Source organism: Candoia aspera, chromosome 15 (assembly GCF_035149785.1).
Source record: "Candoia aspera isolate rCanAsp1 chromosome 15, rCanAsp1.hap2, whole genome shotgun sequence".
Taxonomy (NCBI): domain Eukaryota; kingdom Metazoa; phylum Chordata; class Lepidosauria; order Squamata; family Boidae; genus Candoia; species Candoia aspera.
Genome location: NC_086167.1, coordinates 6,030,720 through 6,052,511, shown reverse-complemented (window position 1 = coordinate 6,052,511; position 21,792 = coordinate 6,030,720). Strand labels below are relative to the sequence as shown.

Genomic DNA, 21,792 nt, shown 5'->3' with positions numbered 1-21,792 from the left:
CCATTGCCTTTGCTTGTGGGAAGCTGGCAGGGAGCATCGGGAATCACAATTACGTGACCCCTTGGATGCTGCTACAGCCACCACTTTGCGAATAAAACTGGTCTGAACTTCATGGACATTTCAATTCCACGGGAGTAATGGGTCCCAGATTTTTAATGCATTCTTCAAGTTAGTGGATTTTAGGTACCTTGATTCAAAAATCGTTGTGGCATAATGCACCATTTGGGCTAACTTGAGGGTACAGACAGACAAACAAATAAACACAATGAAAATTTCAGTAGTATATACATAGATAGTGATGGAGGTCTGATTCACAAGGCCTTTTCATGCCACAGATCACCAGCAGAGAGCAGTGCGGTGCTGGGTAGAAACAATACATATTCTAGCCATCTAACTTTTGTAACCCTGTAGTTAGTCTACTCTTACTTTCCAAGAGAACCGCTTACAATGCCTCAGGAACAGAAACTTTTTGCAATGAAACTGAAAAACATTTCACAGTTATGATCAGGTTGGCGTTAAATTGAAGTTTACAATGGGTGGCGTGCTGTGCTCACTCAGCCAATCATTAGCTATATATCCAGGTTAGTTAAGTGCCCAAGCCTCTTGCAGCGACAAGAGGGACAATATGTTGGCTGGATACACCTAACCTGTCAAACAGATCCTTTAAAGAAAGATATTAGGACACTCCTTTTCCAGTGGGCTTACAATGTGTAAGGTGAAGAGACTGCTGGCTCCGATCTGCTTCCATCTGATTTTACGGGTTTCAAATTTCATGCTTCGTTTTTATATCTGTATTTTATTTTAACAAGTTTTTCAAAAAAATGCACAAAAATGGAAAGCAAACCAACAAACAAAAATCATGCAAAGGAAAACAACAACAAAGCAATAGCAAGCTAAATAAGGAAAAGGAAACGACAAAAGGATTGCAAACAATCCAAGCGTATCACATATCCATCAAATATTTTAAAATTTCTAGATTAAAGAGGGTCAATGATAATACTGTTGTTGTAAAATATCATGAAATCTGGGCCAAAGGGAAATGTATTGCGTCATTTTTTGATTAGGAGACAAAATTTGCCTTGTCAAATACAGATAAATTGATGTTTCATATAGTTTTAAAGATTTTGTAACCCTTATAGCTGTGAATTGCCCAGGGTTTAAAATGAAGATAGTATAAAAATGGTGTGGAATAAAAGATAAAAAGTGAGTAATCCCAGCAAGTCATGGTTTATCCAACAAACTATGGTTAAGCAAACCCCAGCTTAGTGAAATGTATGTTTTCAGTGTTTAAGAATGGAGGTAGGAGATTGTCAACTTTTCTCTTTAAGGACACATTTGGGAGAAAGACTGAACATTTGGATTGAATCAGGAATTATCTACAGTACCTACTGGCTATTAATCAAAACTTTGCCAGCTCATCTCTCCCCCTCATACCATGAGCAATTTTGTACCTGGGTTTTTCTGTATAATGTTTGAAATGTTGAGGAGCCTCCACGGACATCCAGTTGAAGCCACAATGGCATCAAAACGATGTTGGGAGCATCAGGACACCATTGCGTAAAGGACCTGAATGATGACTCCATTTATTGGACGACTTCATAATATAAACTTTATCAAGTGAATCCCTGTTGCTCCTCTGTGGGCACCAGGGATGCCTTTTCATTACATTACAAGGTCTTCCTCAACAAACTCCAGATAAAACAAACCAGGTAGCAATCCAGTGGAAACCAGAAGTTCTGCCTAGGCTCACGATGGACCAACCTAAGCCAGATGAGACTCATGCAAAGCCCAAGTATGAAAAGGATGCTTTAAAACCTGTTGAAGGACCACTGGATCATCTCAGAAGGTACCACCTGGTGCCTTCCAGTTCTATCACTGGGAATTCTGGGAGTTGAAATTCAGTGGATCTGGGAAGGCACAATCCAGAAAGCATTGTGGCTTGTAAACCCGGTTTTTGGTTCAGTGCAGTCTGTGAACCCAGCCAATTGTGGTTTCATAAACAAAACCCTAAACTAAGCCAAAATCAAATAAATCACTTGATGGCACTGTCTGGTTCAGTCCAAGCCAAATATGCAATAACTTAGCGTTGAGCAAATATAATGCCAGTTTTGTTATTACATGTTTCTCTGATTGTTTCTATTGATGCAATGCTTTAATTACTTTTTTAAAAATCCTGCAAATATACATCCTTGTAAAAGAGTCTAAACAAATGTCAGTAGAAGAATGGATGGAACAAGAGACACATACCAAGAATTTATTTTTGCAGAAACAATAATAAAAAAAAGGGTTTCAGGGCCAAGTCTGACAAAGGCAGCAGCACATAATTACTAATTTGGGGAGGAAAATAAAATAAGGCGTAGGAGGCCATTGCCAAAGCCTTCCAAAGATAGAAGTAAGTGCAGCAATTGGGGGGGGGGGGGAGCTAAGCCACACAGACAGAGCCAAAAAGCTGTGATTCAGACTAAAAAGCAAGAAATCGTGTCTGTTTTTATGCAGTTTTCAGCAATGGTGTGTTCTTCCACGGCATACCTCTTACAGTTTAGCTTACCTAAGCTAAACGGGAAATAATTGCATTAATTGTTTGCATTCTTTTTCTGCTTTCCATAAGAACAAATGCTTACATCCAGCGATTTATTTGTCAGAAGTTCATCCTGCCTTTTCTTCAGGAGCTCAAAATAGTGTGCGTAACACCCCTTCCACCTTTTGTAACCCCCAACAACAACTCTGTGAGGTAGGATGGTATGACAGAAGGTCAGCCTCGCCCTCGGAATGAGGAAGGGATGAAGAACAAATGTTAAGGGGGCAGTTTCAGAATAGATTATTCAGTCCTGGGAAATGAGCATGAGAAAGAAACTCAAAAGAAGCCCACCTTGATTTTGCTCGGTATGAGATGGAGTAGAGAGAAATGGCTTTGAAAGAGCCTGTTATACCCTACAGCAGGTTTCTCAACCTGGGCAACTGAGAGGGGTGGATTTCAATTCCCAGAATTCCTCAGCCAGCATGCTGGCTGGGGAATTCTGGGAGTTGAAGTCCACCCCTCTCAAAATTGCCGAGGTTGAGAAACACTGCCCTACAGCAATAAGGGCATTCCTCAACCTTCTGCTTGCTCCTGTTTCTTGGTCTTGTCTTTCTCAAAGAGCTGACCACCTGGTTGAGAGAGAACGATTGGCCCATCATCCAGTGAGCTTCCTTAGCCTAAGATAGACTTGAACCTGGGTCTCACTGGTGGATAGCCCAGCATCTTAACCATTACGCCCCACTGTCTGTTGACATATGATTGAATTAACCCATTTTCTGGGTTTCAACGCCCCACTGACCTGTCAGCTAACTGAATGGGCTGGGTTCAGGGAACAAACGAAACCACAAAAAACCTAGCCAGGATTGCCGTGTTGTGCAAACGCAGCCACCAAGCTTGTAACTGCGTCAGTGCTGACCTTCCCCGTGGTCCAGCATTCTCCAGTAGCCCTTGTGGGAAGAGGCAGGAGGAGCCTGATCCTCAGAGGGAGCAGCCTGGTGTGGCATTTCTGTATGGTTTAATGTTCTGGGCTGTTGGCTCCAGCCTCAATGACATCACAGGAGTGGTAATTTCACAATAGAGTTAATGACCAGAACTTCATAACTTCTGTAGCAACTAGATTCTCCTCCTGCTCAGCATTCCTTCCAACCATCTCAAAAAGGTTAGAGAAGCAAATTAATTGCAGAGAATTCAGAAGCCATGCCTCCAAAGAAGTGCTGAAGTGCATCCTCTCCCATATATAATCAGAGTGTACCAAAAGGAAGGAAGGAAGGAAGGAAGGAAGGAAGGAAGGAAGGAAGGAAGGAAGGAAGGAAGGAAGGGAGGGAGGGAGGGAGGGAGGGAGGGAGGGAGGGAGGGAGGGAGGGAAGGGGGAAGAGGAAGGAAGGAAAAGGGAAGAAAGAAGGAGGGAAGGAGGGAAGGAAGGAGAAGGGAGGAAGTTTTATTATTACAGTTTTAATTTTATTGTAAACCGCCCAGAGTCCCTCTTTTGGGGGAGAGGGGAGGTAGCAAAATTTGAATAATTAAAGTTTTTCTGTTTAGATAAGGAAATATCTCTGAAATGATAACCCAACGGGTCACGGGCTGCCTAGACTATTATATAAATTACATTAAATGTTCAACTCAGTTGTCATTGTCTTCTAAACCCTTCCTTGTTTGACGCATGACCTTTGAACGTCCTTAAGTACAGTAACCTTTTCTTTGGAAAAAAATACAATAAAATGAAGCATGTTGCGACTGGCCTATGGGGCTTGACTTTTGGTACACCCAGTGTGTGTGTTAGTCTCTAGATTTAAATACCGACTCATGTCCTCCCATCTTTTCAACCCAACAGCCATTCGGCTGTTTTGTTCCCCAGCCTTGAAGGCTTCTGCCCCTTGTTTACACAAAAGGCTTTCTCCGGCCTAAGAACCCACGTCTTCCACTTGAGGAGCTTCAACCCTGACTCCTAATTTTGACAGCAATAAACTCACTTCCCTGGATTTGCACACATCGTTCTCAGCGATGGGATCTAGGATCGCAGGACTAATCTGCCACAATCTAGAAAATTCTTGGTGATAACAAGTATGCTATTAGCCAGCCTCTGCAGATTATAATACTAATGGGAATGACAGCCTCTCTCCAGCATTCATTTACAAAAAAAAATTTATTGATGATCTTCCTTGAACTTTTTGCGTGTCTTTTGAAAGCCCAAAGATGCAGTTCATCATGGACAGAAAGATTCTTGGGTCTTCCTTTTAGGCACCAGAACAGCTAAAAGCAGCCGGGCCATTCTGAGATGACTTTTCTGCTGCTGCTGCCTCGAAAGGAGCAGATTTCTGGGATCTGTTCGAAGGGCTTAGAGCATGCTGGAATCCTATGGCGTACTTCTCAAGGTCGTTGTTGAGCCAACCACCCACGTCCCCTTTTTCACAGGAGCTTGGCTTGAAAAAACACACGGCGCCTTCAGTGTGGAACGAATTCTTGTTCTCATCTTTGATGACCACAATCTCTCGCTCCTGCAGATCAAATCCCTCCGGGGGCTCGATGCCGTTGGAAGGTGGCAAGAAATCCTGGTCTTGGGCTTTTGCGTTCAGGCTGGAGACATCGACAAAGCAAACCAGCTTCCGCTCCTTGTTGGTCTGGACTTTGTCGTTGAACAGGCTGACTTTGCAGAGGCTGGCTCGGCAGTGCAGCCAGTCGATGTCCGACGTCATCATGGTCACCGGGACCATGTATTCGGAGTTGGGGCACTCTTTCTGGGGAACGGTGGTCATGATTCTGCGAGACTGAAAGACAGGTGTCAGCCTCTTACCTTCCCATGCTCTTCTGGTGCCAGGGGACACTGGCCAGGACAGGTAGATGTCCGGCTGCTGTGATGTCACAAAGCACCTGAAACCCACCAAAGGGATGACAGCCCGGCCCTGCCTGAACGATTCACAGGATTAAACCTCCCTTCTTGGATTCAGGCTTGGGAATAGAGGCAGGGGATCCAGGCAGGAATATTGGGCGCCCCTGTTCTCCCAACCTTAACCCCTTTGTTCAGCCACTGACATCCACTTCAGGACCAGAACTGCAAGAATGAAACATGTTGGCTCGGTCACCCAGGATGCTTGGCTAAAAAAAAAGCAGATGGCTGGATTTTTTATGATGATGATTTTTTACATGCCACCCAACTCCCGGCCGCCCTGGGCGGTTTACAAATGATTTCAAGCACGAAAACCTGACAATAAAAACAACAAGGAGCAAAAAAGGGTAGAGAAGGCCAAATAACAAACTGGGTGGAAATAAAAAGCCAGCATTTATGTCATGTCACGGCATGCTTTTTTTTTTTCCTGTCACTGCAGTTTCTAGAGGACACCTACAATGTTGTGCAAGCCCAGGCAAATAGCTTATTTCAGTTTGCCTGTTGTGAGAATGCAGCCGCTGTGTTTCCAACGACTTGGGCGCACAGGCCTATTCCCCTACTTCGGCAGGGCAAAGGGGATTATGGGCACATTCTCAAACTGTTCTTTAATCTGGGTTGGTTTTAGCTTAGCATGCTCCGTTAACCTAACCAGGGGCACTGGTGTGTATGCAGGTGGGGGTCAAAAAACTCAGTACAGCCGAAACTGTGCAATCAAATCTTGGTCCCTTTTTATGATGCCCGAATCTAACCATAGCTGCTGATGAGCATTATGGCTGGTGTGTTGTGCGAATCTGGGTGACCATGGATTCTCCAGTGCACCATGGTGATTTTGCTACATAAACCCACCTTCAAAGCTCGTAATAGTGGGCGCGTAGTTGTACATGGTTGAACATAGGCCCTTTCAGAGGACTGTAACTGCAGAAAGAATTTATCCCCTGTGGGTTCATTCCCTGCTCAGGTCAAACACCAGATGCCACCGTTCAGAGTTAAACTGGAGTTCAGTTGAATAAATTGGAAGCACTAAAACATGAATAAAAACATGCAAGAGATCACACTGTTCTAAAGATTGTCTGTCATGAGAATCTAAAAGGGGATTTGGTAGTTAAAAATTTGGTGTAAGAACCGAGAGACAGTCTCCCTGTGTGGTGTGAACTAGGCCATGACGCCGGTTGGACATACCATGTTACGTGAACACAGTGACTATAGTTTGTTATCCTGGGTTTACCATGTTGTGTAAACTCAAATCTCATTTGAGCTGCCCTTTTTCCTTCCTTCTCCTTCCTTCCCTTCTTCCTTTTATCAGCATCATTTTGTTCTCCTCCATTTTTTTTTATCTACTGAAGTCAATACAGCTCTATCTGGAAATCCAAAGGATTGAATTGAGTCTTGGGATTATTTCAGACAATTCACTTTACCAAAATCAATTACCATGCCACCATTTCAAATCCTGACCCATCAATTGTTACCTGGAATTTTAGGCTTCATTATTTGCTTCTTAATAAAGGTAATACTAGCATTTTAGCATGGCATCCATGCCTTCTTTTGAAGTTCAGGAAACCTTGTTTTCCTTTTACCCAAAACCATTTTTCTTTTATATGCAAAAATTAGCCTTTTCAGCAAGTAAACAGTAGAGAGCGTATGCTGAAAGTCCTTGAATACACTTGGAAGTTTTAAGATGATACAAACTGGGCTGGGAAAGGGAGTGACGTAATCCATAAATTTGCCACTTGTGGAATTTTATCTGTAATCAATGTTTTCTACTGTTCAATGCTCACATGTAATCAATGTCTTTTATTGTTTGATTAGTTGCTTTCTGACGTATCACATATACCGAATGTATGTATCATTTATTTCTGTACCCGATAAAAAGACTCAACTCCTTTAAAAAATACCTTTTGCTTTGCCTGAATTACTTCGTGATTCATAATTTCAGGTAGGCCAAAGGGCCACCTTTGCAAAGGTAAAATTGTTTTCTCTCTCAAGTTCAGGGAATAGGTCTTCAGCTCCCCACCACTTGGGCTACCTGAGTTTTTAAGGCGACAATTTAGCATCAGAAATTTAGATGGGGCTGCTTCAGTTGGGGGGGGGGGCAATTGTCCCTGTTGCTTCCTCCTGTCAGAAAATTTTTTTCCTTAGTCCGTTCCTTGCTCAGGTCAAAACGCCAGATGTTGAAGTTTTATTTGGCACACACAGCAAAAGCATTGCGTGTGGGTGCAAAGCCATTTTATACTCAGGTGTAAACAACTACTCTGTTGTTTTTTTTAATTGTATGGCATAGCAGTTGGGTGTTCATGCTGCTTTTTCTTGCTGGGAAATCCTCGTGAGGTCCAGTAGCCAGATGTGTAGACTATTTAGCTGTGACAAGTCATGTTGCCCAGGGTGCGCCATGAGGAGGCTAGTCTGCATTGCACTGAGTTGGGCTGAGAGAGAGTGACTGGCCCAAGGTCACCCAGCCGGCTTTCAGGCCTAAGGCAGAACTAGAACTCACAGCCTCCTGGTTTCTAGCCCAGAACCTTAGCCACTAGACCAAACTGTCAATTGTCTAGTTCTGGAATTTTCAAGTTCTACTTTCCTAATAAGGAATAGCCTGATTTTTCACTTTCTAATTGGCATGTTTTATCTGTTACTATGAGCATAACATTTGTCCTTACATTCCTTTCTAATCTATGTACTGACTCTCTTGCTTCTGTGTAATAGCAAAGTACTAGCTTCCCTTCTAAAATGGCTGTTCAGTAGTATTTCTCAACCCTGGCAACTTGGAAGATGGGTGGACTTCAACTTCCAGAATTCCCCAGCCAGCACAGCTGGCTAGGGAATTCTGGGAGTTGGTCCACACATCTTCATGTTGCCAAGGTTAAAACACTGGTTTAGCTTTTTAATAATTACTTTCCAACACTCCCTTCCTGGCCCTGCTTCTGAACTAGCAACCTGGGTTCCCACAACACACATCACCAGGTCAGCCACCCCGTGACTGTATTCACAAGTGCTCCTCTTGGTGTTTCACCTTGGTCACTTCATGGGCTTGCACAAACCCAGCCTGCTTGGCTCGTTTACCGCTCAGTGCATTATCACTTAATAAACGTGTTGCGTGAACCCAACCTTGGTGAATATAGGATTGAAGGCAACACACAAAGCTATAAAAGGGGCTAAGTCAGCGTCCATTGTTGCATGAATGCAGCTTTGCACTGCGTGGCTGGTCACCCCTCACCCTGGCCTGCGTTTGCCTTAACGTGTGCATGCCTCCAAAACCCTGTTTGCAAACCACGATCGCTGGTTCATACCGTTTTCTGAGCTCAGGAATCAGCCTACGGCGCCAGGAGCTCAGAAAAGTAGCTAATGCAACGGGAGTCGTGTGAACCCAGCCCTCGAACTCTCACAGGACGCGTGACACCTCGCCCCGCCCCCTCCAGATTCGAAGGCAAGCAGGAACATTCGTTACGACCGTTGGGCTCGCTTGGCCACGCCCCCGGACCTCCCTCGCGGGCGGGGAGGCGTCAGCAGGACGCGGGCTAGCACGCCCGCCGACCCGCCCCTTTGTGACGTTGACCGCGGCGGGGATTGGCGGAGAGCTCGGATGACGCGAGGCCGCGTCGGAGCAGCGGGGAGGGCGGGGCGAGAGGGCGGGGCTTCCCGGCTGGCTCCGTTCAAACGCCGATGGCGGGAGCGGCGCCGCGGTTGTCGTGGGTATGGCGGGTCGCTCGCGGGGAGGGCGCTGAGGCGCGGCGTGGTCGCTTCCCGGGAGGCGATGGGCGTTGGGAGCTGGGCGCGAGTAAGCCTCCGTTTAGGGAAGCGCGGGGGTGGGGTTGTGCTGGCCAGCGAAAGGGGCCCTCTGCACATGCTCAGAGTTGCCCGTTCTGCTGCCCTGCTTTGCTTCCGCCCTCAGTTTGAATGGTTGCGGGCAGGCAAGAGGACGCAGACCTCGAGTCTTCAGGTGCTGACGTTCAGGAGCCCCTAAGAAGTGGCTGGCTTGGCGTGGCTGGTGTTTTATACCTTTATTTTTATTTTATTTTATTTTTATCCCGCCTTTCATATATTTTGGTCAAGTCAAGGCGGTGAACATACAGGACCTAATTCTTCTGTCTCCTCCTTTCCCCACAACAACCCTGTGAGGTGGGTTGGGCTGAGAGCGAGGGCAATTGGCCCAAAGTCACGCGGCTGGCTTTCGTGCCTAAGGCAGGACTGGAACTCATGGTCTCCTGGTTTCCAGGCCAGCACTGTAGCCATTGCTTTTTTAATTTATTTTATTTTATCCTCCACCCATGGCCGGTGCCCTCGGCACAACTAGCATAAACCCTGGCTTGCAAGCTAGGCTGCCCGTGGTCTCCCAGACCCCCGTGTTGCAAACCAAGCGTATGCCACGAGCCCTGCTGTTGTCCCAAGCCATAGTTTGTGGGACTAAGCTTGATAATAAACCATAGTTAGCTGGGTTTGGGGAGGGTTCTAAGCTCCTGATGTGGCTTTGCATGTTCCGTAAATCCAGTCACGGTTTGTGATCCTGGAGGACTTCCCCCATGCCAGCTTATCTGCTTTCTCTCCTAATTCTCCTGCAGGAGTAAAAGGTAGTAACAGGAGCGCTCCTGTTTCTCCCTGAAGGGAACTGTCCTTTGTTGCTGAAACTGGCTTTCCCTGGTCCCGGTCCAAGACTAGAGCCACTCCATGTGCTGTGTGCAGGATGGGATTGGGAGTGTTGGGAGGGGTAACTGCCTGGCATGGGTACGGGTAGTCCTTGCTTAATGACCACAATTGGGACTGGAATTTGGTTGCTAAGCGAAGTGGTCATTAAGTGAATCCAACCCGATTTTACAACCTTTTCTGCAGTGGTCATTAAGCAAATCACCGCAGGCTTTCAGCAAACCATATGGTTGTTAAGCAAACGCATGGTTCTTCATTGATTTTGCTTGCCAGAAGCTGGCTGGGAAAGTAAAAAATGGCGATCACGTGACCACGGGATGCTGCAACAGTCATGCATGCGAACCAGTTGCAAGCACCCAAATTGTGATCATGTGACCGCAGGGATGCTGCATCAGCTGTTAAGTGTGAGGACCGGTCGCAAGTTGGTTTTTTCAGCACCATCGTAAGTCTGAACCATTTCTAAACGAGTGGTTGTTAAGCGAGGACTACCTGTACATCTATGTTACACCCCATGTGCCCTGCAACTGGAGAAGGGGCAGTAGCAGCTCTTGAGACTCCAAGCTGGAGTGAAGGTGGAGCTCCTCTTCCAACCTCTACCAAGAGGGCAGCAGCAAATAAACTTGCAGAAAGCTGTGAACGTGTGCAGAGTGCCTTTTTCTCCCTATGAGGGCATGTTGAAGCAGCTTTGGAGTTGTTTGCCTTTAGAGAAGGCAACGCTGAGCTTTCCAGGCTGCGTTTCTGGAACCCTGCTGCCTTGAGGGGGATATGCTGAGAAGACTCTCAGGTGGAGCTCCAGCAAGGTGGCTTTCTGGAATTCCTATGAGGTTCTTCTGCTTCTCCCTGATTGGGAAGGATGGGGAGGAACTTTCCTGGATTTGGAAATGCTGGGAAGGCACAGAGATGTTACTTTGCAAAACCTGATGTGTCCTTGGGGAGTTTCCAGAAGAGGGAATTCCAATTCATTCTTTATCAGGATTATAGGGAGAGAATAATGGTTAGTGTATAATGAAGGCTAGATGGCAATGGCCTGATAAAATCACACTTCAAAATCATTATTTTTAAAGCCTTTATGGAGTGGCACCAGCATATAGCAAGCCTTAGCCTTTGCCAGACCTGGGTGGTGTAGCCATCAGAAGATGGCCTGTTGCCAAGTCTGCTGTCCCTGTAAGATGTGTGGCCTCCTCAGTGGTGGCCCTGTTTTATGGGACACTCTCCTCCAGGTGGTATGAATGGCCCTAAACCTGCAGGCATTTTGTAAACAAGCTAAAGCAGTTTTATTCTAAGGGTTACAAATTACAAAAATCTGTTCTGATTTCACCAGCTCATAAAGCTGAAGTTCAGAGTCTCTGCATATTAGTTTACTTTTATGGGCATCAATGATGTTTAGGTTTGGGGTGTATTTTAATTGTTTGTTTTGATCTTGTACCTTGCCCAGAATTTGCTGGGGTTGGAATAGGTTATAAACATTGTAAAATAAATAACCACCTCCTCCTCCCTTGCTTTGTCACATAACTTTTTTTTAATCCGTTCAGTCGTGTCCGATTCTTGGAGACTGCCTGGACAAGTCCCTGCAGTTTTCTTGGCAAGGTTTTTCAGAAATGGTTTGCCATTGCCTCCTTCCTAGGGCTGACAAAAAGTGACTGGCCTAAGGTCCCCCAGCTGGCTTTGTGCCTAAGATGGGACTAGAACTCACGGTCTCCTGGTTTCTAGCCTGGTGCCTTAACCATGACACCAAACTGGCTTACGCCCTCCCATATATTTTATAATTTTTCCTTGGTGGAAATGATAGTTGTGACCCTCTGAAGATGCATTCAAAGGTTGGACAGGAGGCCCACATCCCCACTCCCCTTCCCTGGGCAAAAAAGGCTGAATGTTCATCCCAGCAGGGAAGAAAACTGGACAAATTAATCCCCCTGCAATGATTCTCATTACAATTACTGTCCCAGCATTGCTAACAGCTGCCTCCAAATAATCATTTCTTCCCTGACATCTTGCTAATGGCTGATCAGCCAGACCGGAGGGAAAAAGGAATGGGGCCAGGAAACACATTTGTGGTTTAAAGTCAGGGTTTAATAACTTTTATGCCCCTTCTGGTTGGGAATAAATAGGTACCAACTTCACAGCAGCTAGGGTTGTCAAACCATGGAAACAAGAAGTGCATTCATCCCCAACATCCCTGTCCTGAAGAACAGAGTTTTGTCTTCTTCAGCCAGACTTTTTGAGTTGGAACGAAAATTATTTTAGCCATCATTTTTCCTCAGGGGTCTTTAAATTGTTCTACACCTTGGTTGCATTGCTGGTTGCCTTATGGCCTGATAGGATTGATTATAAACGGAAATATTAAATAATAAAATTTTGTGGAATTGTTGCCTATTAATCAAACAATATAGTTTATGAAATCTTTAGTTTAGTATACACTGCTGAGTTGCTTTTAAAAGAGATAAAAACAGAATATAATAGGTTTCCAGAATTAAAAAGGGCCAAAGATCTTGTATCTTGTTTTTTGTGTTAATCCTTCTAATAGAGATTTTATACTACAGGTTCTATCTTAACAGTGGAGTATTTTGCTGATGAAGATGCTGAAGTTTAAATATGCAACACCACATCCCGTGGAACTGGGTACAATGGAACCTATTGCCAGCCGTGCTTCTCGACTTAACCTGCTGCTTCAGGTAACCTTGCTTGTTGATTTGTTTCCTATTCAATCTGCCCTGCAATTCTCAAATAGCATTTTTTTTTCCATTATGCTGAAATGGGGTTGACTAGACTGTAGCTGATTGAGATTTGGATACCCAGACCTGGTGAGTAAGCTGTGATGTTTTGTTCATCATCATCATCATCATATGGTATACTTTGATGAGACTCAGTTCAGTCTTGTGGTTAAGGTGCTGGATTAAAAAGTGGGAGGCTGTGAGTTCTAGTCCTGCCTTAGGTGCAAAGCCAGCTGGGTGACTTTGGAATAGTTATTCTCTCAGTTCAGCTCAGCAAGCTGGCTAGGGAATTCTGGGAGTTGAAGTCCACACATCTTCAGGTTGCCTAAGTTGAGAATCACTGGTCTAGGAAGAAAGAACTGGCAATTCAGAAAATGTTGCAAGAAAACTGCATGAGTTTTTTCCTGTAGGCACCAGGATTCAGGATTGACTGGGTGGGCCACAAACCTAACAGCATCATAATGTGATGCAAATCTGATTTATATTTTGCCTTTCTGTCCAGAAAACTAAAAACTGATTAAGAACATTACTATTTCATATGGCACTTACATGGCACAAACTTTAAAACATTTGTGTCAAGAAAGCACATATCTGCAGCTTGTGTATGTTATACAAATGCACTAAAACTTTCACTTGTCCCATTTTTTTCATAGAATAGTAGAAGTGAAAGCTTGGTCTAATCCAATGATCTGCACAATGCAGCCTGCCCCCAGCCTCTGTTTGAGCAGAACTCACCATTTCATGTGGCAGCCTGTTCCACTGGCTGACAGGTTGTACAGTCAGGAAGTTCTGCTTGACCTCCAGCCTGATCATATTTCCTTACTGTTTTAACCCATTAGTTCTGACCTAGCCCTCTGTGGCAGTGAACAATAAGCCTGCTTTTAAAGAGACATATCTGGTTTCTAATTAGCCTACAGGTATTCCTCCACTTACGACCACAATGGGGACTGGAATGCCAACTGCTAAGTGAGGTGGTCATTAAGTGAGTCCTGCCTGATTTTACAACCTTTTTGCCATGGTCATTAAGTGAATCATGTGGTTGTAACGCGAATCTGGCTTCCCCCATTGACTTTGCTGGCCAGAAACCGGCTGGGAAGGTCGCAAATGGCGATCACATGACCCAGGACGCTGCAACCCTCATAAATATATGCCGGTTGCCAAGCGCCTGAATTTTGATCATGTGACCACAAGGATGCTGCGACGGTCATAAGTGCGAGGACTGGTTGCGAGTCACTTTTTCAGCGCTGTTATAACTTCGAGCGGTCGCTAAACAAATGGTGTAAGTCGTGGACTCCCTGTATTATGAAAGAGAAAAAAGTGGTTTAGCCAGTTTACTAGAAATTTGTGCAGGAGGTAATGATACCCCTTATCCTTTATTTGATTCTCTTGCTTAGAAGGCAGTTGTTTTTAAATAGCTGCTCTAAAGACTGCAGTTCATTTAGTGTAATGGTAGCAGTTAGAGCAGCTAACTCCAGCAGATGTTGCACTCCAGTTTCCACCAGACCCATGGGAAGGGGGATGGGAGTTCAGCAGCAGCAACATCCCGACAGGGCATCAAAGGGATAACCCCTGCACGGTGACATCACAGCACAAATTTTGCCCTTGCCTCCTTGCACCTTGAGGTCCGATGCAAATATGTAAGTCGCAGGTTTTGCATCACGATGCGTGTTTCATCACTTGCTCCCCCCTTGCTTCCCCCCACCTGCAGATCCCGAACCCTTCCTCTGGAAGGGAAGGAAATGAGCCATTTTATGCACACCCAGTGACCTGGTGTACAGCGTGTTTCTAAAAAAGGACAGTTTGCCAATTGTGTATAAATATTTCTCTTCTGTTCTTGTTTCACTAAGATTTGCCCTTGTTTTCAGGGGAAGTTCTCATCTCTTGCACAACAGCAGATGTCTCCGTTCTCAAGAGAAGGCATTCTGGACTCCCTTATGATGCTGTATGAGGAATGCAACAACCCTCTTCTAATGAAGATCAAGCACGTGGGCAGTTTTATTAAAAAGCGTATGTCTTGTTGACTTCCTTTTAGAGCTTCAAAACAGGAGGGCAAACCTTCCTGCAAGGGTCTTGATCAGACTGTGCTTTTCAACCCAGAACATCAGCCTGGTAGCCATCTGATGTCTGGTTTGGCCTTGTGCATCTTCTGATTGGGGCTATTTATTTGTTTTCAGTAGGAGTACTAGGGATGGGTCCAGCGAGAGGGTGACCTCGGCAGATTGGACTGAAAATGTCTGTTTTCTTAAGGGGCAAGGCTTGGAGGAGAGACTAAACGCTTTCTATAAATGCTTAGTGCACCTATTATGCACCTTTGTCTGGCAACCCAAGGTGGGAAATTATTGTACGAAAATTTGGTGGTATGATTTGATGGGTGCAAAATAAGGTTTGGGGAGGTAGGCTGGGGGCCTAGGAAATAATGCTAGAACTTATGTGTGTGTGTGTATTTCCCCAAGAGTTTCAAAATATATATATAGGGGTGTGTGTGTGTGTGTGTGTAGTTCTCCATGAGTTTCAATAGAGAATGACCAGATTTCTTTCAGACATACAGTATTTAATCCATGTCTGTAAGCAGCTTGGATTAGGGAGGTCCTGCATTTTTAGGGGGAGAAGGGGGAGAGAGAATGGATGGAAGGAAGATATGTATTTATCAAATTTCGCCACTGCCCATCTCCCCCCAGGAGAGGCACTCTGGGCAGTTTACAATGAAGCTAAAAATTAAAATACAATAAAACCATAAATAATACATAAAATATAAATACAAAGTATAAGTATAAAATAGAATCCAGATGGCAGTTAAACGTTCTATTTTATCATATTTCGCCACCGTACAGGTATGTTTGTGAATTGCCTGCTCTTACTGTGTTTTCTTTCATCTGTTGGGGAAAAAAATACTGGACAGTTACAAGGGCAGACATTTAAGAGAGAGTTATTTTTTAAAAGCTCTTTAAAGGGCCTTAGTATGTATACTTAGGAGAGCCAGTCTGAGGTAGGGGTTAGGCCCAGCAACCAGGAGACTCTGAGTTCCAGTCCTGCCTTAGGCATGAAGCCAGCTGGGTGATTTTGGACCAGTCCTTTTCTCTCAGCCCCAGAAAGAACAATGTGTTTCCGAAAAATCTGCACGGACTTGTCTCTGTAGTCACCACCAGTTAAGATTGACTCAAAGGCGTGTGCCCGAAGTAAATTTATAGATGAGCTTCTGTACAGGATAGGACGCTTGGAGTTTCAGTTATGGGTGTGTTCTGGTCAGTGAGGTTTGTGCGCTGAGGATGTAGAAGCAGTATTATTGGTGAGGCAGACAGACAGTTGATTAGGCGAAATTCAACAAAGGCAACTAATGCGATGGCTTGCTCATTTTTCCCCACTTATCCTGCCTTCCCGATCTTGTGCAGATTCAGATTCAATAGCAGAATTCCGGGAACTTCAGCCCAGCTTGAAAGATTTCGAAGTCCGGAGTCTGGTAGGATGTGGTCATTTTGCAGAAGTCCAGCTGGTGAAAGAAAAGGCCACTGGTGACATTTATGCCATGAAGGTGATGAGGAAGGAGACTCTGTGGGCAAAAGACCAGGTACGCTCCAATTCTATGGGAGAATTCTCTAACTCTGCGTAAGTTTAATAGCAATTGTAGGAAATGCAGTCCTTGGTGTCTCCCTATGGACTTGTCAGAAGTACAGACAGGCTTGCTATAAAATGTTACATTCTGTCCTTCTAAAGCCGTGTTGGGCAGAGAGGGCTAAATTGATTATAGGGATGAGAGATAATTACTTTAAATCTTATTGAACCCAAACTGCATTTGGGCTTTTTTTTATTTTTATTTTTAACTGGAGGGAAAAATGATGTGTTAGCTATTTCAGTTATTAATGAAATCGATTATAGAAATAATGTCTATTATGGTTTAAACTGGAGCTAGAGATTGATGTGTTTTATATATATCTTTGCTGGAGAGGGTCGGAAGTCACTCTTTGTAGCCTTTTCTATTCTGCCGTTTTAGTTTTTCTTCTTTCTTTAGTTTTCTTTCAATCTTTATCTTTTCGTGTTTTTATCTATACTTTGAAAATATAAGTTTTAATTAAAAAAAGATAAAGCAGTGTTTCTCAACCTCGGCGACTTTAAGATGTGTGGACTTCAACTCCCAGAATTCCCCAGCCAGCCCTGCTGGCTGGGGAATTCTGGGAGTTGAAGTCCACACATCTTAAAGTCGCCGAGGTTGAGAAACACTGCTATAAAGCATATCAGGCACATCCACAGGGAGGATCAATGGTGACCGTCCGACAAAAGCTGCCTTGTGTCATTGCAGCGTGAGGCTTCCCTATGATTGTGTCTTGGTGTTGCAACGCTTGCAAAAGAGGCAGAACCTGTGGTGTGACACTTCTTTTGTTAGGACTGATGGGTATTTATGTCCCTGGGAGCAGCCAAACTCTCAGGCCGTTACATCTTACATCCACAGGGGTTAGAAAAACTTGTTTTTAATAAATATGGAAGTTAAGAGTTCCATAAATAGAATACTGGCCCTAAAAAGCTCTGGCTTTTGATAGGAGTGACTGTTTCTGCCGAAACCCCAAAATGCAAATTTAAGCCCACTTTTTTTTCCCCCCTCCGTGAATTTAATGATTTTTTTCTCAAAAACTTTTTAGGTATCATTCTTTGAGGACGAGAGAAATATACTATCCCAGAATACCAGCCCTTGGATTCCACGTCTTCACTATGCATTCCAGGACAAAAAGCATCTTTATTTGGTAAGCTTTGTGTTTGCAAGCTCATCGTGGGTGTCTCAGGTTCCAAATTCAGGCCTGTAGCCGGCTGTTTGAAGAAGCTGGATTCTGCCACGCTTGCTTCAGTGCAGAAATTAGGCGAGGCGTTAAACTGAAGGTGAGGGCTTATGGAGCATGAAGAGCAGTTAATCCGCATTTTTCAATTATGTCCATCTTGAAATCTTTTTACATGCTAGCTTTTAAGAAAAGGGCTCTTTGAAATGGAGCTTGCCTTCTTTCAGGCCCATGTTGACAATGCAACATTTCTCCTGTGCCCAATTTTGTGTAGATGGATGATGACATCAAAATAGCATTGAGTTAAAGAGCACTTTACAGGTAACAAGTGCACAGAACTCTTTATTTTAAGAGTGTTAGAAAGAAAAGTGGAGGGGTATATTTTTAATGTTCTCTGTCTCTCTGATCTACCTATCTATCTATCTATCTATCTATCTATCTATCTATCTAATCAAGTGTGATGTAGCGGTTAAAGGCACCAGGCTGGATACCAGGAGACTGAGTTCTAGTCCTTCCTTAAGCACAAAGTCAGCTGGGTGATGGCCAGTCACCCTCTCTCAGCCCTAGGAAGGACGCAATGGCAAACCACTTTGGAAAGACCTTGCAAAGAAAATTGCAGGGACTTGTCCAGGCAGTCTCCAAGAATTGGACACGACTGAACGGATTAAAAAAAACGTGACAAAGACTCACCCCTAATGATGCATTAAAAAGAGCCTGAGAGCCAGTGTGGTGTCGTGGTTAAGGCACCAGGCTAGAAATAGGAGACCGTAAGATCTAGTCCTGCCTTAAGCACAAAGTCAGCTGGGTGACTTTGGACCAGTCCCTCTCTCTCAGCCCTAGGAAGAAGAAGGCCAGGGCAAACCACTTCCAAAAATGTTGCCAAGGAAACTGCATGGATTTGTCCAGACAGTCGCTGGGAGTCAAGACTGGCTCAAAGGCACAAAAATGTGTTTGTGTGTATCCATCCATCCATCCATCCATCCCTATCTTAAGGACAGGGAGGGGAAAGGATAATAGTATAATTGTTTCTTATTATTTTATTCAATTCCCCTTTGAGTGTTTTGACTGAGTCACAATAGCTAGATTAAACTACAGGTTCTTAAAAAATTTCCTGGAAAGGATAATTTGAGGCAGAATAATTGGCTTTGTATTTTACTGGGAGTGTGGAACTCTTTATCTATGGAGGTCCTGAGCAAGGGTGTTTGAGTCCTTTCAAATATAAACAATGATTCCTACCTCTCATGTTAAAATGGAAACTCTTCTATGATTGTGACTAACCCATGTGTGGCTTAATTGTGATGGGTATTGAATAGAACACACCTGGTTGTGTCAGAACATGCTGAGCCATGAATTGGTTAGTTCGGTTTTCACTTGTGTTGAGTCAAGTAGTGTAAATATGTAAATCATGGCTATGGAGTACCATTATGTATCAACAACGCTTACTGTGGTTGGTTCCACAAAACATGACTATGTCTGTTTTGAGGACACAGCGCTGCAGGTTATCTCCAGTCTTTCTTTCCTCTTCAAGCAAATGGTAAGATATTGGTCACCTTTCTTTGTCCAAATACCTAAGCTGTTGCTTGCCAAATGCTTATACTAATGTAATATTTAGTAATACTATAGTTAAATGGGATCATGTATAAATCTCAAGTGCTTTATGGTACATCTAGAGTACTAAGCTTCAGCTTTCACTGTGAATGAAATGCCTCTTTTACATTTCTCCTGAAACAGCTGACTCTTATGTTGCATGTACAGGTAGTCCTCGTTTAGCGACCACAATTGGGACCTGCAACTTGGTTGTTAGGCGAAGCGATTGCCAAGTGAAACTGCGACTGTGCTTATGATCTTACTTCAGCTTTCCTTTGCTTTACAGACCTGTGAAGGTTGTAAATGTGAGGACAGGTTGCAAAGTTATTTTTTCATCACCGTTGTAACTGCGAATGGTCGCTGTCAGAGGCAGTTGCTAAACAAGGACTACCTGTAGTGGGAACAAAGGTTCTTGTTCCATAGTTCCTTATGTTTCTTGACTTTGTGACTTAAAATCTCTTTGTTTACGAGTGTTCTTGGAAAAGTGTAGGTATTTTTGGTCTTTAGTTGTATGCAAATGTGAATAAGTAATAAAATGTAGAAGCTGCTCTTTAATCTTCAAGAGCCTGTGTCATCTTTAATACAAGAGTTTCACAAATTTTATTTCCCTTTGTATGTGTGGCATAATTGCTTCCAATCAATATGAAGGTTATGGATTATGAGCCTGGAGGAGATCTACTCTCATTCTTAAACCGATATGAGGATCAACTGAATGAAAACACAGTCAAGTTTTATCTAGCGGAATTAGTTCTGGCCATTCACAGCGTCCATGAAATGGGTTATGTCCATCGGTGAGTTTTTCCGTTTCGCATCTCTGTATTTAACCAAACATAAAAAAATAATGAATTGCTTTGAAAACATAATCATTGTGTAACTTTCGGCCTTTGTTTGATCATCACGTACTGCCAACTTGTTAAATTGCCCTTCTTGGCAAGTAAATTTCAGTAACTTCATTTCCTGAGACCCAGAATGTAGAATAAAGTTAGAGTAAGAAGTATGAACTATGTGAAAGCTGTTGAGGATGATAAAGGAAGCCTTATTTACAACTTTTAGCTTTGGATGAACAGTTTGTTTGTTTATCTATCTTCTATCCTGCCTTTATTATTTTTATAAATAACTGAAGGTGGCAAATGTACCTAACACTCCTTCTTATTTTCCCCAGAACAACATCCCTGTGAGGTGGGTTGGACTGAGAGAGAGGGACTGGCCCAAGGTCACCCAGCCGGCTTTCAGGCCTAAGGCGGGACTAGAACTCTCCTACCACGCCTGATTGGCTCTTGGGCTGAGAGAGAGGGACTGGCCCAAGGTCACCCAGCCGGCTTTCAGGCCTAAGGCGGGACTAGAACTCTCCTACTACGCCTGATTGGCTCTTGGGCTGAGAGAGAGGGACTGGCCCAAGGTCACCCAGCTGGCTTTCATGTCTAAGGCGGGACTAGAACTCTCCTACTACGCCTGATTGGCTCTTGGGCTGAGAGAGAGGGACTGGCCCAAGGTCACCCAGCCGGCTTTCGTGCCTAAGGCGGGACTAGAACTCTCCTACTACGCCTGATTGGCTCTTGGGCTGAGAGAGAGGGACTGGCCCAAAGTCACCCAGCCGGCTTTCTTGCCTAAGGTGGGACTAGAACTCTCATACCATGTCTGATTGGCTCTTGGGCTGAGAGAGAGGGACTGGCCCAAGGTCACCCAGCCGGCTTTCGTGCCTAAGGCGGGACTAGAACTCTCCTACTACGCCTGATTGGCTCTTGGGCTGAGAGAGAGGGACTGGCCCAAGGTCACCCAGCCGGCTTTCTTGCCTAAGGCGGGACTAGAACTCTCATACCATGTCTGATTGGCTCTTGGGCTGAGAGGGAGGGACTGGCCCAGGGTCACCCAGCTGGCTTTCATACCTAAGGCGGGACTAGAACTCTCCTACTATGCCTGATTGGCTCTTGGGCTTAGAGAGAGGGACTGGCCCAAGGTCACCCAGCCGGCTTTCGTGCCTAAGGCGGAACTAGAAGTCACAGTCTCCTTGTTTCTAGCCCAGCACCTTAACCACTGGACTGGGGAGAGTGTAAATATCTCTGACTGAGTTCACACATAGAGCTAAACTTTTAATATGGTTATGGTTGTTGTGTGAACCTAGCTTGCTTCTGATAAAATATATCTTGTTGCAGGAAATTGTTCTGAAGATCAGGAAGCATCTTTTTTGATTACTTACCATTTTCATGGTTTCAGCAGCGTGATGGGGCAAGCAATTTTAATTTTAGAAAGAGAGCTGTATTGATTCATCCTTTACTCTGTTTATGTCTTACAGAGATGTTAAGCCAGAGAATATCCTCATTGACAGAACAGGGCATATCAAGTTGGTGGATTTTGGTTCTGCTGCCAAAATGACAGTGGATAAAATGGTAATAAAGATTTTTGGGCTACCCGTAAGAAATGAAGAAATTAAAGATTGACATTTAATCTTGGATATTGCCATCTGTTGTAATTGTATCACAGAGTTGCACAGACGTTTGGTAATGATCTTGGAAAAGCAACAACTAGACCAAATTAAATTGGCCTGAAGGCTAAATTCTTGAAAGAAGCATCTGTCTGATATTCTGATTAATCCGTGGCTACAGTCAAACACCACGACATTGCAGTGACTCTGCCATGACGCTGAGCTATAGAACCTGGATATCCAACCAGCATTGCCAGTGATAGAGAAAGTTAGAT

General features: G+C 44.2%; 1 protein-coding gene across 3 annotated transcripts in view; it reads left to right on the top strand.

The window, feature by feature from the left end:
- The first annotated feature begins 12,563 nt into the window (after positions 1 to 12,563).
- Positions 12,564 to 21,792, top strand: part of CIT (citron rho-interacting serine/threonine kinase) — a 94,644-nt gene continuing 85,415 nt past the window's right edge. For all 3 annotated transcript variants that reach the window (XM_063315403.1, XM_063315402.1, XM_063315401.1), the window contains exons 1-6: positions 12,564 to 12,706; positions 14,611 to 14,752; positions 16,135 to 16,310; positions 17,377 to 17,478; positions 19,744 to 19,886; positions 21,389 to 21,482. In XM_063315403.1, the coding sequence (XP_063171473.1) occupies positions 12,605 to 12,706; positions 14,611 to 14,752; positions 16,135 to 16,310; positions 17,377 to 17,478; positions 19,744 to 19,886; positions 21,389 to 21,482 (759 nt within the window). In that variant the 5' untranslated portion in view covers positions 12,564 to 12,604. The remainder of the gene's footprint in view (positions 12,707 to 14,610; positions 14,753 to 16,134; positions 16,311 to 17,376; positions 17,479 to 19,743; positions 19,887 to 21,388; positions 21,483 to 21,792) is intronic.